This window comes from Argiope bruennichi, chromosome 2 (genome assembly GCF_947563725.1).
Source record: "Argiope bruennichi chromosome 2, qqArgBrue1.1, whole genome shotgun sequence".
Classification (NCBI taxonomy): Eukaryota; Metazoa; Arthropoda; class Arachnida; order Araneae; family Araneidae; genus Argiope; species Argiope bruennichi.
Window position 1 is genome coordinate 19,645,891 of NC_079152.1, and position 24,970 is coordinate 19,670,860.

At 27.6% G+C, this 24,970-nt stretch overlaps 1 protein-coding gene across 3 annotated transcripts in view; it reads left to right on the forward strand.

The window, feature by feature from the left end:
• Positions 1-1,063, forward strand: part of LOC129959355 (fatty acyl-CoA reductase 1-like) — a 52,212-nt gene extending 51,149 nt beyond the window's left edge. For all 3 annotated transcript variants that reach the window (XM_056072183.1, XM_056072174.1, XM_056072179.1), the window contains exons 12-13: positions 489-616; positions 920-1,063. In XM_056072183.1, coding sequence (XP_055928158.1) covers positions 489-616; positions 920-1,007 — 216 coding nt within the window. In that variant the 3' untranslated portion in view covers positions 1,008-1,063. The remainder of the gene's footprint in view (positions 1-488; positions 617-919) is intronic.
• The last annotated feature ends 23,907 nt before the right edge of the window (positions 1,064-24,970 follow it).

The window sequence follows — 24,970 nt, forward strand, 5'->3', positions numbered from 1 at the left end:
ACACAGAGTTGATAAACAAGTGTGGAACAGAGGGTACAATAACTTATTTGTATATTTTTAAATTTTAAGACAGTTTTTCTATTATCAGATTATAGTAAATTGTTTCATCCATTGTATCATATTTTTACCTTTTTAACAGTCTAAATATTTCAGAATATATGCTATAAAATTGTTTTTTAGTTATTTTTGATGATTTCTAAATATATTTTTATGTTTGTTTGATGCTATGTGACATGCCCATATCATATCGGGTGGAGGCTAGACTTAAGTTGCAAGCTAATTTTTCCTCTTTGTTGTTATGCCATCAGCAACGATGTGCGGGTACTCCTAGTTCTTATTTATAATATATTATGACAAAACGTACTAAAAGAAAGCGACATCACAATCACGGGAGAACTATATGCAAATCATATAACCTATAATAGCACTATATTTTAACTCTGTACTGTGATGCCACATTTTTTTTCTCACGCCAAATTAACTTTCAGGATTTGAGCTTAGATTTCAAAGATGAAACTTTACGAGATATCGCAAAAAAAACTCCAGAAGTATGTCCATTTTACGATTTGAAAATAGATAAAAGATCTCCATCGGAAAGACAAAAAATTATTCAATGGTAAGTCTATTTATTTTTTTTAAACATTTGGAGTTTATTGCATTTTATTTAGGCAGGTTTTCCATTTGAGAACATTTAAGTGTCTCAAATGAAAGAAAATCACATACTTATCTGATCTAAAAGAATCGTTTAAGAAACAAATTTCTTATTTATTACGACATTTTAAGGATTTTTTATGTTTTTTACTTATAATTATACATTTACCATTTTTCCACAAATATGTGAGAAAATATTTCTTGATATTTAGAAAGGTGATGCACTTTTTCACATTTCGAGTAACTGATCTTCTCTTCTTTTCCACAGGCGCTACATGATGGTTACTTCCATTCAAGGAATTTTCGTTTTAAGCTGCGGTCTGATTATCTATTTTCTATTTGCTCTCATCTTCTGATAGTGTAAAGAGCGTGTTTTCAGATGCTGTGATTAAATGTGCACAGATTATCGGAATGTTGAACACTTATTATTGGATTGATATTTAATTTGAGCTGATATGAACTGAAAAATCCGATGAATTATGTTTTTCGTACAATGTTTTTTGTTTTGATTTGAATATTTACATTGACATAACATAGGTATATTATAAAAGTAGACAATATAACTGATAATTTCTTCTAAACTATATGGATATCGGAAAGTTTTAATTCAAGCATAAATTAATTAGATATTATTTAATGATAATGACAAATACGATTTAGATTTAAATCATGGCTATTTAGATTAATCAGGCAATTAATTTAGATTACAGAAATTAAGGCCCTTGAAAGTTGCGTATGTTTGAGGGAATATGTGAAAAAATGATCTAGTATCAACAAATATAAAAGAATATTGTTCAAAGGAGTGAGGGTATAAAGTTATGTCTTGATGTCCAATTTCTGGCTCAAAAAATATTTTTTTATGGTTTTCCCTGTAATGAGTATATTCAAAAAGCTAAGAATTATATATTATTGCGTCTTATGCGCAATCCTTAGAAATTCGAGTGCAAAAATCGATGAAAAAGTAGGTTTCCATCATTTTTCAGGGTTTATTATCTCCTGTTATATTTACTATGAAAATAACTTGATTTTTCATGTAGTTATTTGTATCTATATAAGTATTCAACTTTAAAATATTTTTCTCATTTCGATACTAATAAATAAATATGTGCAATGTGTTTCAGAAATGAATTTCCTTATGTTTAAATAAATTAAAAATTATTTCAATTTGTTTGAACTAAAATGAAAATGAAATGGTGGACTCTAAATTAGATTAACGTGGGCAAATTGTCTTGGCAATAATATAAAATAATATGAAAATTTATCATTTTAAAGTATTACCGAAATTTAGTTCAGCAAAAATGAAATAATAATTATGATGTTATATAGTTATAATATTTTTTTTCAGATTTGATAATAAAAAATAAATTAATTAAAACAAATATGGAAAAAAAAACCTCTAATTTTGTATTCACGAAATTTCAAATATCAGTTTACTAAGCTAAAAAATTTTCAAAACCAAAACCAAACCAAAATAATCACCATAAAAAAAATTGTCCCTTTTTTGATAATTTTGGATACATCCTCATGTCTAAACACAAAAAAAAGGATATTAAAAACATTACAAAATTGCTTTTTCATAAGGAATAAAATGCATTTGGTTCTCAATTATTTGGCTCAGAATTTCGAAATTTATGTTGCTTGTAAGTCATAATAATTTGTAATTTATATAGCAAGTTGTATAAAAAGAAATGTATTATGTATTTCATATATTAAATGTTTATCATATAATGTACGAAATACCTGAAAAAGTAAGATTTGGAATCGGAAATCCTAAAACATTTTTTTTTAATTCATTGACATTATGGAATAATTACCTGTATGGGCCAAATAGTTATATCAAACGACATTAGTATCTATATTAACAATGTCTCTGACTTTGGCGCTGAGAATAAAAATGTAATAGTAATTCATTGTAAGTGACATATGTTAGAAAGAAGTGGCTGCACTGACTAAACATTTTAGCTGAACTTATTGTATTTCATAGAAAATTAATTTCCTCTCATTTTTTTTTAATTTTCTGTATATGAGCATAGGCAACATTTAAAATAAAAAAAATGTTTCAACACAACATTTATCAAACAGCGGGAGAAGTTTCACCAAAATTTTTCACATACACTCAAATTAATTTGTTATACCTGAGAACGCTTTACATGGCATTGGCGTAAAACAGATAAAAAATGCTAAGTTTTGGCGTTAATTTAGTATATTTACTGAATATGTCTTGTCATTCTTGGCGATTAATCTCTGTTTTAATACTTTCCAAAAATGGAATTTGTGTTTTAGACGCGTTTTTCTTAGCAGATTAAAGCAAACATTTGACACATAATTACACTTGTAGTCACAAATTCCCATATAAAATTTTATATGTTTTAGTGAGTTTTTGAAATATCGTGTTTACATATTTCTAAAAATGCATACAGAGAGACAGTCAACTTCTAGTTGAATTTAGCTCACAATTTGACAGGTGTCAACACAGCAGATGCTAAATCTATGTACCGAATTTCACCTATCTAAATGTCTTCGTTTTGTCACTACCGTGTTATCTTGTATTCGAACAGCTGGACAGATGGACCTGCTATGAAGTGATTTGATAGAAATTTCCAAATTTGGTGTAAAGACACTATGCCAAATTTCTTTTATCTAGCTCAAAGCGTTTTTGACTTATCTTTGTCACAAACAGACAGACGGACATTTTCTAAAAATACTATTAGAATCAAATATTAATATTTCGTAACTATTATATGACAATATCATGTAAGGCGTTCTCTGGCCTGCCCACTTTATTAGAGAATATGCGAGAAAAGTTTAGGTCCTAAGGGTTGTCTTATTTTATGAAAGACCAAAACATTAAGTTTTGTTTTAATGTGAATGGTTAAAAGTGACTTATATAACATGATCCTTCGAAAGGTAGATATTCGTAGTTCATTGAAAATAAATGTACTATAATAATATACTATAAACAGAAATCAACTTTCATCTTTCAAATCGGATATCCGTTGATACGAAAAAAATCTATAAACACTGGTGAATTTGTGAAATAATTTTCATTACAATGAAATAGAGTATTTTTGTGATCTGAATACGGAGTTTCTTCAGTTAAGATAGTTGAATTAAAATAGCTGTTTCCTACGCGGGGGTAACGTTAGTCCCAAAACTTTGTTCTAGGTTTAAAAAAAATCACTAGTTCACAATGAAAGCATATTATAATGAAGAGATAATCCGCATTTATAGTATCTATTTCATAACTATTTTTAAGTGAGGAAGTAATCGTTTCAGTGAAGTAAAATTAATTAATATTTATTGACTTTTTTGAAATAAAAACAAGTCGAGCTGTTGAAATCGATTTCATTAATAAAAACAAATAATGCAGAGTTGAAGAAATAATATGTAGCATCAAGTTGATAGGCATTTTTAAATGAAGAAAAAGTCTTTTTAATTAAGCAAAACTAATATGTGGTCATTGAACTTTTTGGAATAAAACCAATTTGAAATAAATAAAAAATTATAATGTAGCGCGTTTGGGAAAGCTTATTATAATTTGAAATAATTCAGAAAAAGATGGTACAAATTTAGTAGGCCAATAATTTTTGCAATAGCATTGCTATTTTTGTGAAAAAAAAATCATTTTGTTTGATTCTAAACGTTGAGAAATATATTTATTTTTTAAACAAATTTAAGTAAAATCAGAAAAGAATAAATTAATTATATTTAATAATAAGCCAAACTTGATTTAATTCGTAATTTTATTTAAAAAATTTATTAGTCTCAAATATTTACTGCAGTTAATTAGGTTATGCTGACTTTTTCTCAATAAAACAATATTGAGCTGAAGATATACATTTAGTAGTAACAACTTAGTGAAAATATATATAAAACTTCAATATGATATTTTTTAAATATTAAAACAGATCTAACTTCTTCTTATACGAAAACTGTAAACTTGTCTTATTTATTTAAGTAAATCTTCTCTGCATATATTCGAAAACTCAGAAATATTCTCTTGTAGCATGAAAATAATGAACTTTGACTTAACAAATGCAGAAAGTCAGGAGTTGTGGATTAAGCAAGACTTAAAATTTATCTCCGAATTACATGTGCTTTGTATCAGTATCAAGATTAGAATTCAAGTATATAAGTATCAAAAGTCACCATATACTAGTATCAAAGGATTAAAAAAGCAACAAATTCTCATGTAAGCCATTTTGTAAATCATTGTTTATGAAAAGAATTTGCAGATATTTTCTTACATATTCTCGAATTCTTTTTATCATTTTCTTTAAAAAACTGTAATTCTTCTTTATAATGATGTCTTTACTTCATTTATTATTTATTTAAAATTTTAAGGAATATTTAGTTCCATAAAATTTTAAAATGTTTGCATTACAATTACCTGATTCCGCTTAATTTGACTCCAATCATTTTTTCTTGTTTTCCACAACAGTGATATATGAGGCTTCGATTAATTTTATTGTTGCAATATTTATCAAAAGTGATGTAATGTACATTATTATGTACTTATTCCAAGTTTAGCCCATATTCTTAATTAGAAATGCCAAAATATGTTCAACATTAGCTTTAATTTCAAACTCTTTTTAAATAGCTTTCTGGTATAACTATTCCTAAATAGTTCAGACTTATAACTAATGCAAAATTATTCTGAATATGTGGGTGTTCCCCTTGAAGACATAATTAAGTTTCTCCATACCATCTGCTTCCTTACTACTTTCTTATTTTCTTTTGAATCTCCTTATGAACTTCTCCTCTGGGGAGACTCCTGTTACCATTGTCTTTCGATAATGCTAATTAACACTTTATTCAGCAAATAATGCCCTTTTTACATCTGACATTTTCGCAAAGACACATATAGAGAGATATTCAGTTGCATAATGACTCTGAAGTTATTACTATAGCATATGGTTAAAATAATATTCAAAGTATTCAATATTTAAATATAAACATTGTATAATAGTTTGGACCAGACACTTTTGATCAATAGACATGGCTTTAAATGAAATATTTTCTCTTCCATTAATTTCACAAAATACACCTGGTAACACATTTGAAATTTAGTATTTATATGAATGTTTTTAGCTTCTTGGAAATTGAAATTAACAATTGAAATATTATTTCAATGCGATATTCACTGCAATATTGAATTGCCACAAAAAATATCTATAACTTAATAAATAGAACTCTTTCATATATACCTTTTTTTATTTTTAAATTAATACTAAATTCTCGTGATTGGGGAAATTTAAAGAAATATTGTGAAAACTTTTACTTCATTGGGAAGATATCGTCCAAAAAAATCAATTAACATCTGATGAATTGAATAGATCTATAATTCCCAGAAGTTATTCAACTTTATTTTTTGTACCTGGAAAAGCACCAACAAATTAAGACTGCATATAAATTACAAATTATTAGTTCGTCTGTAGTCCACATATAATTATACATGTCTTCGAAATGGTATAAAACTTTTTATGATCATTAAATTTAAGATATGTTCTTCCGAGTTACTTGACATGAAAGATGGTTCTCATATTTTGGAAGGATTTTATAAATATAATAATATTTTTTTTAATACCACATTGTCATTTCCACGGTTATCCCAGTTTAATGACGTAGACTTATAATCGTAATCGCATTGATCTACTTTATATCTTATGATATATGCAATTACGTCATACTTTTCTTTTACAAAATACAAGATTAATTATTCAAGATTTGGTGTTAAAATTCTTTCCAACCGAAAAATAATCCAATTTGATGCATAAAAAATCCAAATTCCGTCTAATTTGAAGCCAAACGGAAAATATATATCTGGAATAAATAATTGTTTGACAAATCCTGATACAGAAAATTTCATTGTTCCCTATGATTGAGCTTTCAGACAACATGCCAGACCTTCTTGCTTTTCTTATACTCCTTCTCTTCAGAGTTAACACCTCAAACAAATAAAAATAATAGCTGGAAGACCGAGTTTCGCGCGGCGTGGTTTTTTTAATACCTTGTTTCTTTTGAAGAAAATATTTAGATACCAATCACATACATTACGTATGAACATTTTTCAGTCTTACCTAATCTCGCATCCATTAGCGCCATCTCAAAAAATTTTGAGGTACCACTATGGGAACAATGCAAGTACCCCAAAAATTTACGAGATGGCATTATATGACATTGTCAGCATGAGAGTAGATAGAAAAGGATTCTAATAGTTAGTTATAAAAGATAGAATTTTTTTTTGTGTTTCAGGAAAAACACATAGTATATAGATAAAAGTAAAAAGCCAAGACTTATCTAAATATAAAATTTGATCCAAATCCTTAGAGATACACGAAATAATATATATTACACACACGCGCGCGCGCGCACACACACACACACACACACACACACATACACACACACACATATATATATATAGTGACGAACGCCTGATGATGAGCGCCCTCTGCTGGCCAACAGGTGTTGATGCTTGTTAGACGGAGTGCAGATCAGACGGGTCTGAACGACAGTCAAGACATGTGAGACGAGACGGGTCCCTGAACGAAAGACGCGACGTAACATGTGAATTAATCCTGCGACGTAGTTCTAGACTAGAGTTGGGAAGTGAGCCTGTAAGACGTACAGCTCACGCTCATGTATCTTTATATGTTTTATGTTAGTATAGTAATGTTTTGTCCTTTAATTATAATAAATATATTTTCATATCAATGCTGGTCGTTGCCATTTCCCACAAATATATATATATATATATATATATACATGCATACAAGAAGAGCTCATTTAAAATTATAAGATATATAGTGTTCTATCAATTTATGTTTACCTTAAATATTGAATTTTCCCTTTATTTAGCCCATTTAATAACAGAAACACACAACGAAAAAACTTTGATCCTTTCAATATTTCCAAATATATTGGCTACTCAGCATATAATGGCATTTTGAAAATCTTTGAGGGAGGGGGATGGGAGAGAAATTGCCAGGGTAATTTTGGGGATTTATATGAAAGTGTTACTTTTGTAGTGTTCCATCAATGAAATACAATTTCCCTTTGTGCAGATTATTTCCTTTTTGACTTTTCTTGACTGAGTTGTTTATATTGTTACAAATATGCAATGTTGCTTCTCAGCACGTTTAGTGCAGTCACTGAAAAGACCATTTTTCAATCAGCTCTGTTGGATGCTGATCGGGAGCCGAGTCAGTGATCTCAGAGCTTGGTGACCATCTGGCGACTTGGAGACGAATTTGGCGTTTTTTTGGCGACGAATTTTGATGATAGAGCTAATAGGAACCGTGATATGCCTGATTGTTCCAGCACCTTCTCTACCCAGCTCCGGAAATATAAAAGGTCGACAGTCTCAAGCCGAAGACAGTCGTGTATTGAATCATGGAGAATCAACGGCAAATAGTTGCATCAATCCAGCGAAGAGCAAGCTTTGTGTGGAGCTCAAGTTATTGCTGAATTGAGTTGTGAGCCAAGTCCCGGTGTTTATTGTGGAGGCAGTCGAGTCGTGTGTTTTTAATAAAAGTCGTCGTTCGTTACTAATGGGGTGTTCCTTCATCCACCAACAAGTCATGAAAAGAGTCCCGGAATTTCCGTAACAATATCTTCTTCAAACGTTGATTAATTAAAGATAAGAGCAAAGCAAAGAAAAAAAGTTCGAATTGGATAATTAGGTTGACGATGTATGACGTCCCTTCACCCAATTCTCCAGCATTCTCATTCCACTTTTAGAAGTTTTTCCCTGTTCATGCATAAATGCATTTCTTAGTTTATTTAAATGAGAGCTATAGAAAAATTGCATTGATGATAATGAAGTTTCGTTTTCAGAACATTAATAAACAGTTTTCTATCCATATTATTCTCACAAGCTAGATAAATAACCTCTCCAAAGTTCCTTTGGGCGAGAAAATGGAATTAAAGCGGTTCAGTGTGAAAGCTCGATTAATTTATATATCCCTCCTTAAGAAATGATTTTATTTTCATTACCTCATATGAAATTCAATTGCGTAATTTAATTTCTAAAGGCTTTAAAAAAATATGGAGTTTTTTCAAATACTTTTAAGAGCATTACAGAAGAAAGTCTGGAATGAGTGTATATTTGTAAGATTTTACATAAAAAAATCTGTTAAAAATGTATATTTTGAATCAAAATGGAAAAAAATGAAGAAAAAAAAACTACTAGCCAAAAGTAATGAATTTTTTTAGAAACTAATGAAACCAAAACTAGAAATTTTATTTGGAAGGTAATAAGCAAATTTGAAAACTTTTAATTGTGTAGTCTGAGTATTTAAAATTCATTTTCTATCCTTTTACACTTCTGTTTTACTTTTTTTTTTAAATTAATGCATACTCAACAAGAAACAAAGGGAAAGATTTCACCAAAATTGAAATATTAGTGAAATCTTTTTTCAAGAAATGGAAGCGCATATCTAGGAAAAAGGAATATTAATGTGACATCTGACTTATGCTGGATGTTGGAAAAAGTCGATCGTTTTCAATTTCGCAGGAAAAAAAAAGAAGAAAAAAATCGGAAAAGCGAGTCTCAAATAAGGATTTATAACTTCTTTTCATAAACTCGTTTATCATAACAAATTTTTTTATTATTTTTTCAAAGCTACTTTTTGTAAACTTGTATCCTTATTTCGGTACACATAGAAACGCCCGTGACATCTGCAATAATTCAATTCACCATTTGCAATTTTGTATCGCTCAGAAATGACTTCTCGGCTCTAATCGAATTCAACTCTTGATTGATTCCTTGAATATTCGTTCTTGCCACGAGAATGCGCAAAACGAATTTCTGATTACAGTTTTCGAAATCCGATGCAAGTAATTCAGTTCACATATTTCACATAACAAAAGAGCTCATAGTTCTAAACAATAATGGTCAATTGTATGTCGCCTCTTATGGAATCGATTTTCGATAATGCTTAGAAATTTTATTAAAGTATTCTGAACGTTCCAGCAAACATTTCATTATTATTTTCAAACATTAATTTCAAGGAAAAATAAATAATAAATTTCTTAAAATAAATGTGGAATAAATTTCTAACATTAAGTGTTGTAAAGTTTAATTTTTTGATAAATTTTTAAAAATATAATACTAAAAATTATGTATTTTGTTTTGAAATGTTAAATCATATTTGTTGTATGAAGTAATTCTATTCTCTTTCAGAAAAAATTAAAATGCACATGATTTTTAAATTTCCAATTTATAATTATTTTCATAATAATAATTATTAATATTTATGATGTATACGTAGTATAAATTACTCACTATGAACATCCATTCATGACAGATAACAGTTTTAATAAATTATTTTTAGTTAATTAATAAAAAATAAAAGTGAAATATTAAACAAAAAAGCATTTAAAATGAAAATTTTATTAATTTTAATAAATAATTAAATAAATTTAACAAATAAACAATGTATAAAATTTTGAATATAGGAAAGTCAGAGTAAAATTTCAAAACATGCATTAAGACATTAAAATACTTCTAAAATTATTTAACTAGCAAAAATAATAATTACGAAATTAAAATAATTTCATGCTTTCATTTGGAACAAACCGAAATAATTTGAATAATATATGTGTTAATAAAAAATACTAAAGACGAGAGAAAAAAATTGAACTTCAAAAGTCCGTTTTAAAAATTATTGAAATAACAAATTTCAATGATATAAAGAAATGTGGGCCTATTTTCCATATTTGCATTTAAGGAAATATTTTTATTTACTACTTATGAATGTGTTTACATTTTTTGAAACTGAAATTATTTTTTTAAACATTCTGATTTTAATTTTTATCGAATTATCTTTACTTTGTATTTACTGTTCATGTTCAAAAATTACTGCGAGTGAGAGAATATTTCATTTGAAATTTTTCTAATAATTAGTTGATTAATGATTTTGTTGATTATAAAATGAAAATAATATTGATGTGTGTTTCTATTATCTTTACGAATTCCTTATACTGGAAGATAAAATAACAATTATAAATTAATAAATTTATATAAAAATATATTATATATAAAATTATTATTTTTTCTATTTTTAAATAAATTATACATAAAATTATTATTATTAATATAAATTAAATAATTGTTTATAAATTGAAGGTAAATGTAAATATGCGATGGAAAGGAAGAAAGTATTATTTTTCAAAATGCATAATGCGAAATATCCATAGTTATATTAATAATTAGTTGAAAAATTATTAATGAGTTCTAGAAATTACGAGATTGAGTGAATTTTGGTGTCTAATTATTATATGGTCTTACTAATAAGATTATATCTCTTAATGATGATTATTTTCTTTTTTAAAATTCTCGTTAAATCTTTTTTAACAGTATTCTATAAAATAAAACCATTTTTGAGGGAGTAATGGAAAACTTTTAATGAGCCAAAACATGCTTTGTACACAAAAATGTGGAAAAAGTTCATCCTGAAACAGAATATTTCCAAATTATTGTTTTCAAAGTACATAATTTTCCCATTACATAGTTTTCCCTTAAGGTTGAAAATTCCATTTAATTTTCAAGCAACAAAAAAAGGTTGCGGAAAAAATCATTTTTCTTTATTTAAATCCAATTCTTATTACGCTAAATTAAATAAGATCATTAATTTTCAGCAGAATTGATAAAAATACCATTTATTTGCAAAAAAAAAATTATTAAGTTTTCGATTCATTTGTTTCTAATGGATTGTATTAATATGCTTTATTCTTATGGAGATTATAGAAAACTTCCAAAAAGGGGGAACTCTTCGACATATACTGTTCGTTTCAATATTCTCAGATTACCATTTTTCGACGATTCTATCTCATTAAGGGGTGAGATAAGGGCTGATATACGTCATTCTTCGACATTTTTTTCCGCCCTATTAGATACTTTTTTATTAATTTTTTTCACGTGTGTGTAAATGCCATGTCGTTTCTGACCGTGTTATTTTATTTTAATTCAAAATTGCGTTATTGATTGCTTATTTGGCTAATTGAATAAACAAAACCATAAATTTTAAAATAATAATATATTTTAGAAAAAAATCATTAATAAAAATGTTGAAAAAAATATTATTTAAAATATTTTTAAAACCTTTCATATTTATAGCAATTCCTAAAATGAAAATAAAATATTTTAAATAGAGTAAATTTCTAATTATTCGCAGCTGCTAATCACAAAATATTGTCAAAAAAATTCAATAGCATATGAAAGCGAAGCATTTTAACATACAAAAAATATATTAAATTGTAAAAAAGTGAATTAGCAACTTTTAAGAAGAGAAATAATCTATTTTTTAATCATATTTTAATGTTTACGTCTCTTACACTAAATAAAAATTGCTCTGAAATATTTTATTGTGAATTAGCATGTCTGACAACATTGTGAATTATTTGTAATGTTTACACCTCATTTGTGCACGTGTAATCCTCCTTTCATCTTTCTTTTCATCTCTATTTTGAAGAATTAAACCCATCCTAACGCATGCGCAAAAACGCGGAATTTTAGAATTCGTTGGGAAACAAAGTCTGTATCAATTCAAACACAAACAACTGAAAAATATCTTAATATAACAATATCTGAAATATAATTTAACATTTTATTTTTTAATTTTACATAACTTCGGAAAAAGAGTATCAAAATGCTGCAGAAAAAATTAAACAAAATTTATAAATATGTTATCATATTTGTTATTAATATATGTGATATATTTATTTCGTTACTTGAATATTTATTGTAAAAAATTCGAAACAATTATTATTTCATTAACCTTATATTTTCAAATGCATTTCTGTTCAAGTAAAATTATCATTCGCAAATTCTTCATCCATATACCTTTAATTAAGAATAGTGCCATGAAATAACAATTCCATTATCGCATTTGAATGAGTCTGTTTCTAGATTAACATCACATTTTGAAGTAGTGTAATTCCACAGTTCGAAGCACAGCCCTAAAGCCTGAATTTAAATGATCGATTGTATCCATGCACTTTCGAACACTTGTACCTAATATCGAGAAATAATACTGGGGGAGGGTTGTTTCGTCCTTTAGAAAGTTTTATGCAAATAATTTAGAAGTTTTAGTATTTTGTTCTGTGTCGTTTAATTTCAAATTTTGTTTGGTGCATTTGCATATAAGAGATCAATAAATGCAAATGGGGTTAGACAATACTTTAAGGCAATATTTGTGCCATATAACTTGATGGTTCCAAATAAAGTGCAGCTGAACTTCTAATTTTCAAATTTGTTCACTAAACTATTTACATTGGAAATGGAATTTGTTCAAATTGCTTGTATGTACAAACAGTACAAAACAGAATAAATGGAATCCTAAGCTAACAAATCCTTTCAATTAATTGCATTCCTCCAAAGAATTAAAGTACTTAACTGAAAATTAAATTGCTGGTAGACAGTAATATATGCTGCATTCATTAGATTTAGTTAAATAGAAATATGATTATTAATTAAGTATGATCTTAATGCATTGAAAATAACTTTATACATTTTAAAGGAATTAATATAACACAATCGATATTATATAAATATAAACAAAATAACGATTAAACTGAACTTTATTTAATTTTTGAGTTAAAATTTCTGAAAACAAGGAGCATGTTTATTAAATTCATCATGCGTAATGTCAATGTTCCCTTGCGACTTCTTCAGGCTTAATAGATTGTTGTTATTTGTATAAGATAAATGTTTTAAAAAATCTTATTAATTTCTATTAATAATGCAATCGACTGTGCGTGTACTTGTTATGTGTTCTAAAAGGCAAATCATTAAATTTAGAATAAACAAGTTTGGTTAGAACTTACTCTAGAGTATAAAACATTTTATAGTTTGAGAGTTCGTCGAAAAATTTAATTTAATTTAGAGTTAATCAATTAATTAGATATTTCACTCAATTCTATTATATTTTAATAACGGAAATTTTACTGGCTTGTAATTTTATTCTTATTTTGAATGTATTTAAAAGTTTTTAAATACATAATATTCTATTTTAATTTATAAATATTATGAGAATGAAGGAATTCATTTGTTTAATCAAATCTTTAGAAAACTTGTTTTTCATCAACAAAACATCTATTTTTAAAATAAATCTTGTTTATTAAGATGTAATACATATTTTCAATACAATTTAACTATTTCCATTGTTCCTCCGAGTTTATATCAAAATATATGTTTCTTTTCTTTCATTTATTGATTAAAATTTGATTTTTGAATTAATTATGTTGCACTTTGTTTTCAGCAATGATTTAATACACAGTTTTCCAATAACATCAAAATAATCTATTGCAAAGATTATGATATCCTTTTATACTTTATAATTAGCCTAGTATAATTATTTAAAAAAATCTGTGTAATGAAACGCCATTGAAAAGATTTTTAAATAAAAGAGAAAGTTTCATTCGTGAATTAACACTTATTACTCGTTATCACATTCGTCTTTTGTTTTGATATGTAGTTCAAATATTGATTCATTTCACCTGTACTGCTTTTTTGCGATATTATATTTAGTCCTTGGGCTTTTAGCAATAAAGGGTTTCATTTTATTAAAAATTAAATAAATTTCAAATTCTAAGCTGAGTAGAAAAATTAAATTAATGCAAAGTATATGATGACCACCGAAGCTAATTAATTAATAATTAAATATGTTATCACTATTAAATTTTTATAAGCTTTTAACTCTATTTGTTTCACCCTCATGAATATTAATGAAATTATATTTCTTCAAAGATTGAAATAGATATTTTTTAAATTATATTTTTACTAGTCCAATTCTGGTAAAATATAAAACTTCCGAAATTTTTCTCTTATACATTTAATGTATTAAATCTGCTCAAATTTATCAAAATTCAAATCACATTCATTATTGATTTGAATTTTTAGATTCATTACGAAATTTATCAGATTCATCACCAAAGTGATTAGAAAATGTATGAACAAAAATTGCATATAAATTTCTTTGAGTTGATACATAAACAGTACGTTTTTTAAGAGGACACTGATTTGAAATAAAATTCTCTTGTGAAGAATCGAAATCTTTCTATTTTAATTTAGCATTTCAGTTTTGTCAGAATTATATTAAAGAATAGAGAAAATGTTTGACTGTTCTAAACAAACTGATTTTCTAAGTAGCATATTTTCATCAATTATATTGAAACACAAAATGAACAATTAGTTCCCTTACAAAATGTTCACTACAAATGCCTGATTTCATAATCAGTATTTGGAGTTTTCATAAAAATTTACTGCGGCAGATTATATGCATAGTTATTGATAGAAAGTGATTTTTGATCACTTTGGTTTTGATTGATTATTTGATTTAAAAAATACTTATCTTATATGCAAATATTTCAGATAAAAGACAAAACTCTCCCATTTTAAAACTATCTTTAGAAAAATATTTCAAAATATAATATCAATTGATAGAGGAGAAACACCTAAAAAACGAATCACTTTATAACATTTATATAATTTATTAGAACGAATTATCTTCAAACCAAAATATTATTTCTTAGTACAAAGAGCTATCAAATATTTAAAGGTTCTTTAAAGTTTTTAATTTCATTCGAATTAAAACATTAATAATAATTAAATAAATCATTAATAAATAAATTCATCCAAATGATTTTTTTAATATTATTAAATATTTATTAATCGGCAACCAGTACATATTCCCTTCTCGGTATATATAAATGTACCATTATACTCGGTATATGTACCCCTGAGGGTGCTGGATCAGGGTTGATCGTTCTCTGCTTCAGGTCTAAATTACGATCTGTGGATGAGTGAATGAAATGCATGAATGAAGTCCGCACCTTAAAAAGGGTTGTGACATGTGTTTAACTAAGTCGTACTCTTGACCCCAGATGGCGCTGCTGAAAAAAAAAGAGGCGTGTAAATACAAATGAGGAATTAGTTACTTATTCATTACTTGACATTAATAAACAAATTCATCCATATAATTATTTTAACATTACTTAAGAATTATTCCTCAGTAACGAGCACATATTGCCATCTCATTTATATAAATGCAAGTGATGAATTTATTACTTATTCAATGAATATTAACATGATGGTGTTATTCGACATTTATAGATAGGAATGAGTAAGCAAACTGTTTCCCTTCCAAGAAGTGAAACTTTTGTCTTTAATAATCTGTCTTTCCAGACAGAATTAATTTCATGTAATTATTCCTATCTTAAATATGAATACGATTCATTTTGTATTTGGTTTATTTCATAATGATTCAATGAAAATAAATTGAAATTGAAAAAAATAAATATTGAAATTGTTGTAAAAATAAATTGAAATTGAAAAAAATAAATATTGAAATTGTTGTAAAAATAAATTGAAATTGAAAAAAATAAATATTGAAATTGTTGTAAAAATAAATTGAAATTGAAAAAAATAAATATTGAAAATATTGAAATTGAAAAAAATAAATATTGAAAATATTGAAATACCTACTCATGAATCAAAAGTGGCAACAAACAGTTCCACTGTTAATATTGAAATCAATGTCTTTAAATATTCTCACATCATGATAAGCGTACCTTTATTACTTAAAAGGAAAAACACAAACGATCTGAATTACGGTGCTGAAATTTGTAATTCGTGTTCTAAGCAAATATCAATCCTTAATCCAATATCTTTCAACACATTATGTCATTTCATCATTAAAGGCCTGTCGCCTATGTTTAATTGCTTATGTACCCGCAATAGATCATCCTGTGGTGATGAGTGTGCACATATTTCCATACTAGCCGCCTTTGGCGACCAGCCGGTTCGCCAATCTTAATGTTCGTTAAAATTTTAATAATTAAATATTTTATGCAATTTCTACTTAATAGCTTCTTCATCAAAATATTTTAAAACTTCAAATTTTGATTATCATATAATTCATTCATAATATTATAAAGGCCTTCAGTCATAACGTAATATGTATCTCTCTCATTTTCTGTTAGCACCCGTAGAATTTATGCTTTAAATTAAAGTGGAAAGAATTTATCTTCAATTAATATAATAATATTTTTTACTGAAACAAAGCATTTTTTTATAATCTGATTACTGAAAATAGAGTCACTCAGCGTTTAATCTTTATGGGCACTAAAGAATATCTTTTTAAATTTATGTAATATCTCAAGAGTTGGTCAACAAAATTTTCTTAGATTCATTATGAGCAGATCGATTCATTAACAATGTTTAAATTTAAATGCATCAAACACTAAGAAAATAAAACGAATCATTTAAAATAAACGGTTGAAAACAGGTTTTAAAAAAACTACTTAAAAAACGATGTACTTAAAACTATAAGCATATACAAAAAATATATAACTAACATAAATACAATTTACTTACAAAAGCATGCAACTAACCCCAAAATAATTTAAATCATCCATTGATAACGTTGTCATGGCAACAATCAGAACAGAATGCGCATGCGTGAAGTTTCTTCGCCGGTTACGTAACGCAAATACGTGATTTTTTCTACGCCAGTTGGGGTAACGCTATGCGGATTAGAAATTTTTAATTTCCTTTATTCTGTTTTATTTTAATTCAAAAGTACTTCAGAATGAATCTGAAAGATTGATTCATTAACAATGTTTAATTTTAAATGCATCAAACATTAAGAAAATAAACAGAACCGATTGAAATAATCCGCCGAAAAATTTTAACCCTAGCCTCATTACTGTTGGGAGAAAAAAAATCTGAAGCCTTTCTCGTTTGGCGCTGGGGATAATGGAAGATTTTTTTGGCGGAAAAGTTGGCGGTGGGGAAAATGGAAGATTTTTTTGGCGGGAAAGTTAGTTTTTAATTAATAATTAAAATTCTAATTAAAAATTCGAAAAAAGAAACCCCAGGTGCACATTCCCAACCTCCAAGATATACATGTACCAAATTTGGTAGCTGTATGTCAAACGGTCTGGCCTGTAGAGCGCCAACACACACACACACACACACACATTGAGCTTTATTATAAGTATAGATAACTGACTCTCTTATAGCAAAGGCTTTTAATATCATCAAGTCCAGAGTAGACAATCTATTGATGGAATGTCAAAACATTATGCAAAATAGGTCTTTGGAACGATAGATGAAGATTTCTAATTGAATCCAAATCAACAACTTAGGCTAAACAGATCCTTTATTGTATCTGTTTGCTCTTATATAGCATAATTCTGTGAATTAGTTTTTGAGTAAAATGTTCATCTCTTCTCCGTATTATTTCATTTTATGAAATGATATTATTTACCTTTGCTTAGTTGCAAACCTTATGCTTGTGATTTATTTTCCCATTGTGGAATATTAATGGTATTAAAATCCCGTTGAAAGAGAGTGCATCCACAATTAATCAATGGTTTATTGGAATGACCTTTGAACTTGATCCTAGGCTTGCCAAATTAAAGGAAGCGTCTCTATTACACGAAAATATACATGGTTATTGTAAAAAAAAACGTAAAAATGTGAATCATCAACTAAAATTTATTCCAGATAGGCTGTTATTTTGTTAATAATATCACGGATATGATTGTCATAGACCAATAAATGAAAGTTTTAACTGTAAATCTTGTGCACATTGGCAGTGGAATAAAAAAATATCATTTGTAATACGCTTTAGATGCAAAGATAAAGTGATAGTGTAGGTATAATATGTTGTTGTTACTTATGGCACTTTATAAGTCTGACGAACTATCAGCGATTTAAGCCGAGTGTGCAGTAACTTCTGAGGGCAAAGGCACAAGAGCACCCGAAAGCAGACATCTGACTTCTAGCTCATAAGAAGATGACACTCATATTCGCTTTCCCAACCCCTTTTTACAGGAGGGAGGGGGGGGGCTCTTTCATACACCTCACAAATATTACACAGGGTAGAGCACAACAATGCCCAAACCGATATTCGAGCCTAGGAAGCCCAGATCTCGGGGAAGACGCACTACCCTTAGGCCAGGGCGCCGGCAGGTACTGTAATGATTCAGCTTCTTCCCTGGGTGACCACTGTGACAATCCTTTTTCCTACACTCGATAATTTACATTCCGGGCCATTCTTCATCAACGAAACTCCCACAGTGTTAAGTGCCTCCAGATTGCCAAATTTAAGACCCTCCTTTTAAGTACGGTCGTCTGGCCAATTAGTGCTAATCCAGATAAGGAACCACACGTGCGTTTCCCAGGGAAATAAATCGTGTCTTCGAAAGGCGAGAGTGTCAAACACTCCAGATGTCCAGATGTCCTTCATTTTTCCCATTGTGGAGGGTGGATCATCAATGGACATTTCCCACGGGCGACCAGAGACGATTCAGGTTATTCTGAACGGTGATTGGGTAACAGGGAGTGGACAGGAAAGGTGGAGTCTGAGAGAAAGATAAAAGGTGAGATTTTTCGGAAGAAGGGAGAGAGAGGAGCTTGGTATGAAGTGAATTTCTGAGAGAAATTCAACCCGAAGGAAATTCGGTGGATTCCTAGAGCTAACCCTGCACTAGCCTGAGACGCCAACCGCCTGTTAGCTGTTCTTGTGAAGGCGTTTTCTCCAAATTTGTTCGAGGAACTATTCTTGTTTAAATTTCGTGCTATAAATAGCATCATTCATTTAACCTAGATGAGAAAGAGTTGTTTTTATGTAATAAAGCTGTAAATAAAGAATTTGATCATAACGCTACCTGTTATTGGATCGAGACTTTACAGTACAATAAAAAGTCCAGAAATATATGAACTTAAAAAAATCTTTTTGCCCAATCGTCTATTTTCACTCATATTTAAATAAAATTTAATCCCTGAAATCAAATTGAGTCAAATAGTGATCTGCTAATAGAGGAAACTACAATGCCGAATATAAAATTAAGAAATAAAAGGGATGAAAGAAACAAATAGCAATCGTCTTGTTTGATTGAAAGCAGACAAGTGCTTAATTACTCTAAGGTTCTTCTTTCTGATTACCTTCCAAGTTATTACAGCATTCGAGTCATTCATTTAATTGATCAGAAATCTTTTTTTTAATATGAATCAAAGTCAAGAAATTGATGACATCAAATGATCCATTTGCATGAAACTCGACGTTAATGGGTTTTATTAAATATATCAACAACTCGTTTGGAAGAGAGTTTGGGATTATTTTGGGACAGAACTCATTATTTTGAACCCCAACCAGATGACAAGGAAGTAATTTGTCAACATTAGCAAGATTCTTAAATCATTATCGCTATTCCAACTCATTGTGCCCTTCTTTTTTCTTATCATCATCTTTATTTAGTCATCCATTCGACTGTTAAGTTAAGTGATTAATATAATCGTTCAATTCAATCTCTAATATTCTCCTAAATCTAAATCTAATAACATGGTGTTGATCGGATAATTGAATCTCCCTAATTACTTCAAGAATAAAAGATTGGTCGATTCTAAAAATAGCTTTGTTCACAATTAGCATCTTAAGGAAAAAAAGAACACCTGAGAGAAAAACAAGAATTCTCAAAGTATATTCATAAAAGGGACACGACCTTTTTTTTTCTAGAAGATAATATCATTTAACCAATTTCATATCATTAATGAGTAAATTATTTTTAGCAACTCTGTTGTTAGGCTTTCAGTAAGAATGTGCCAATGTCGTACAGGTTATAGTAACAATTAATATGATGATTAACGAAGAGACGATAAAAAGTAAAAATATATACTTTTTATCGTGTATATTAGTCGATTCTTTAAAAAACATAAAAATAATGTTTTTATAGCAAGAATCATGAAAATTTGTTAACATGGTTGCAGTTTGTGTATCACTTATAACAACTACCTAATATTTATAAATATAATAATTTAAATATAATAATTTATATTTAAAAATTTTATTCCAAATCCTATTTATAAATTTAGATATCAGTTTTCTTTAATTATTCTCTCTCTCTCTCTCTCATTTTAATAAACTAAATTTAGATTCATTAATTTATTTCAAAAATAAATTATACTTTATATTTGGACGAGAGTTATTTTCTCAAATTCTGATGAAAAGGAAAGTCTTTTCGTTTTCCTTTTGTTAAGGAAAGAACATGGAGCAAGAATTCCTGAGCATTAATTCTCTTAAGTCCAAATTCAGCATGCTGATTGGCTAATTCATCACTGAGAATTCTAGCATTCTCCATTTCCTTCAAATCACTTGTTCAACTTGTCAAATAAAATTTGTCATGATAGCCATGTGCCTTAGTCTATCTTCGACAAGAATCTAGCTTAGAGTCGAGTAATTTTCATCTACTTCCTGGATTTAAAAGCTAGCTACGAGGTCAACGCTTCCAGATGAATGAGGGGTTTCAAAGGAAAGTTAAGGCCATTTTCACATAATTAACATTCTTGGAAAAAGAGAGCGACAACCCATTTACCAATATGAGAAACGCCTAAATCTTCAAGGCCCTTATACCGAAAATGTATCATATTGATACATAATATAATATCATAATTCTTTGTAATAAATTCATTTAGTTCTCCACTCTTGGATTTTTTTTCTGGTCCATCTGATTTTGAAAAATAAACGACCTTAATATTATATATAAAAATTATTGAATTGTAATACCTAATAAACATTCCAAGTAGCAGTACTGGCAAAAACAGTATTTCTTCTGCTTTATTTTACCCAGGGTGTTTCATAATTAATGGTACTGACTTGAAAAAGTGATAGATGATATCCAGAGATACGATAATTGGAAGCATCCATGTATTCCAGCAGATTCTACCAGGGTACCAATCATGTCCAATCGGTACCTTGTCCATGATTTTACCAATCATGTACCAGGAAATGAGGCCGCCAATGTGGTTTCAATGTAAAAGAGTTCCTTTACAGTATTGTAAACTTGTTCAGGCAGAAGTGGACATATTATTCGTCAAATGATGGACTGAGTGAGCTGGACTCTAAGCTCTCCTGATTTAACGTGCATTATCTTCCACCGGTAAAGACGCTCAAAGCTCTTTTTTATGAAATGCATTTGATGGCTGAAATGAACCTCGTAACAAGAATCTTCTTTGTTGCAGATACAATAAATGCAACAACAATTGGACATTTTTGCGAGACGGAAAAGCTGTGATGAGTCATTGCCTGATATGAATAGCAACTGCAATTTTCACTTTCGAGAAACGTTGCTGCAGAATTTCTCCGATGATTACTAGCAAGTATGATAGTAAAGTAAGACTTCCTTATGAGACGGAATGGCTGTGATGAGTCACTCCCTGAATTGAATAGTCGCTGCAGTTATGGCTCACGAGAAACGTTGATTCAGAATTTCTCTGATGATTACTAGCAAGCATAAAAGAATGATATTTTCTTTAGAAAAAGTGACATGGGGAAGGAGACTTATAAGTGGTTTATATTTGTCAGAAAGGCAGTTTGTACACAAATTTAATTGACACACTAATTGTCTCTTTTTTATATTTATAGAGAAATAGATTTCTATGATATTTATGGCTTTTAATAGAATTGCTGAATAAATTAATAATTTTAAATTTAGTTTACTTTTTTATTAATTATTTTATTTACTTTTGTAATAAGATTTATTATCCCCAGTTTCAAGGCAAACAACACTTTTTATTTAGAAATTATAGAAATGTTTCAAAGATAGTAAAATATTCATCGGCTGATCAATTGATTACATAGCTAACGTTTCATGAACAAAAACATGAAATTAAATTAATATTTGTTCATCATAAAAACTGTTAACTATTTACTTTTTAAGCTTTCATTTCGAATTTTTCGAAAGCATACTGGCAAAAGATCTCCGATTCTTGTTCTTTAATAGTAATATTATTATTATTATTATTTTGCTTAAAAACATTTTTTCTGCCTTTGTTTTATTTGAAGCAATTGGCTTTGCCTTGAGTTTAATTATATTTAAACGTAAAGTACTATAAAATTAATAACCATAACAATTCAGTTCAATAATGTACTATAAAACCAGTGAAAGCATGGATTAAAAACGTGTATTAAAATAAAAATGAAATTTAAAAAAATAGTAGCAAATTGGTTCAAATCAGAAAATAGGTAAAATGTTGGTTAATATCTAATTAACTAATATTTCATAAATTTTTATACTTTGAAAAGTTAACAAGTATAAAAACATATGAAAGTATTTTTTCTGTTTTCACACTTGCAAAATTTCTTCAAGTTCGCATGTTCAAGAAATATGAAATATACATACAGATATAATACAATGTCTTCTGTATAAATCAAGATTTCTTTGTATATGCACTATTATTTTTCGAATCAATTACATCTTAAAAAGTTTTAAAAGTATTTGAATTAGCATTTTCCCTCTAATTAAAAACATGCATATATGTATTTAAAAATTACAATTAAATAACTATTTCCCACTTGAATTAATAACTAAATGCTAAATTGAATAAACATTTAAATGCATTATAATTATTTATACCCTTATATCTAAGAATTTATTTTTATTAAATTAATAACATTTTATTTTGAGACAAGAATTTCAATTTCAACAATTATCAAAAGAAAAAAAATTTGATCCATTCTTAATACTTTAAAGGAAACAACAAAACCAATGTGATACTCCAGGCAATTATTTATCTTATTTTCAAAATATCTTTGAAAATTCTCTTTTCATTTTTACAGCTTTAGGGCGCACATCAATAATTCATTATATTATTATCATACAGAATTTTAATTTGTGAGTGAACAAAAACAATAGCTAACATTGTATTCGATTTTTTTTTCTGGATGAGAGTAGTTGCTTCGAGGCAAATGTATTTAAGCATCTATTCAATATTAGAATCACCGAAAAAGTCTAATTATGTTTTTAATATTTTTATAATAATAATGGATAAAAATTATTAATATATAATTTTTATTCGTTATTATTCTAGAGGAGAAATTTGTGATTTCATATTAGCAAATTTTTTTTTTTGAAGAATTATACTTAAAAATTTACAGTTTCTACATTTTCTGTTTAAATATATATCAAACAACTAATTTACTAAATGCATGTGTTCATTTATGTTCCCATTTTAATGGAAGAATAGCGTTTTCTTTCTGCAAATAGAATGGAAAATTTGATGCAGATTTATAATTTGCTTTTAAAAATAATATTTTAAATATTCTAAAAATAATATTCTAAATTTGTGTGTTGATTTTTTTGTATTTCTTTTGTTCCTATACAGTATTCGGACAGACATTCAGTCACAATCTTTAATAAACTATTATTCCAGATTAAAATAAGATTACTAAGTTCAAAATTTACAGAAAAATTAAACATTTAAAAGCAAAGTTCTTTTTGATTGTCATATTTGATCTAAATACATTTCGAAAGCTTAATATTGTGCTATATGAAATATTTAGTAGCATGTTTACACAAATTTATAATAAAAAGTGTAATTTATATAAAATTGGAATGCCAAATAAAAAATATAGCATTTCATAAGCAAAATCTATTTAAAAATATAATGATATTAAGCTATATTTTATTTTCATTTCAAAAGATTTTTAGAAACCGGCATTGAAAAATATATTTATCTAATTTTATACGGCTCTTAAGATAGATTTTAAGAATTGAAATAATTACTGAAGGCAGTACAAAGAAGCAAAAGAAAAATATATAAGGAAAAAAAACAGATTAATTTTTTTAAATAAAATATGTGAATAAAATAAAATTATTACATTTAATAAGAAGAATCTATTTTAATTCATATAAGAGTTTATTTTATTTTTATTCAGAACAGATTTGTAGAATGTGTCATCGAAATATGAAATACACAATAAAAGAATCAAAATGCTTTTATCCACTTTGATATCATTCTTTAAATAGATTTTATGTATTTTATATCATCATATGAGAAAGTAATAAGATGTGAAAAGAAAAATATATAAATAAATAAAAAGACTTATTTTTTAAATAAATCTTTTTAAACATATTACTTTATTTTTTTCATTAAGGAACGGAAAGAAACTGAATTCAATTTTTCTGATAAAAAACATTCTTCTAGAAAAATAGTTGTTGGAGTTTTCTTCTTGAAATTTGTATTAAATAATTGAATGAGGAAAATTCGAGGAAAGCTCTTTCACTTTTTTATTAAAAAGGAAATTCATTTTCCTTATTAATAAGAAAATAACATTATAGAATGATTCTAATCATATTTAAGTATGGATGAAATGAACTTTTGCAGGAATTGAAATGTGTCTAATTTAATTTAAAGTATTGAATATAAAGTGAAATAAATTTTTAATACCTCTTAAAAATAAATGATATATTCTCTTCAAATATTGACATAATTACTTTTTATGCAATATATTTTTGCAATGCGTACAAC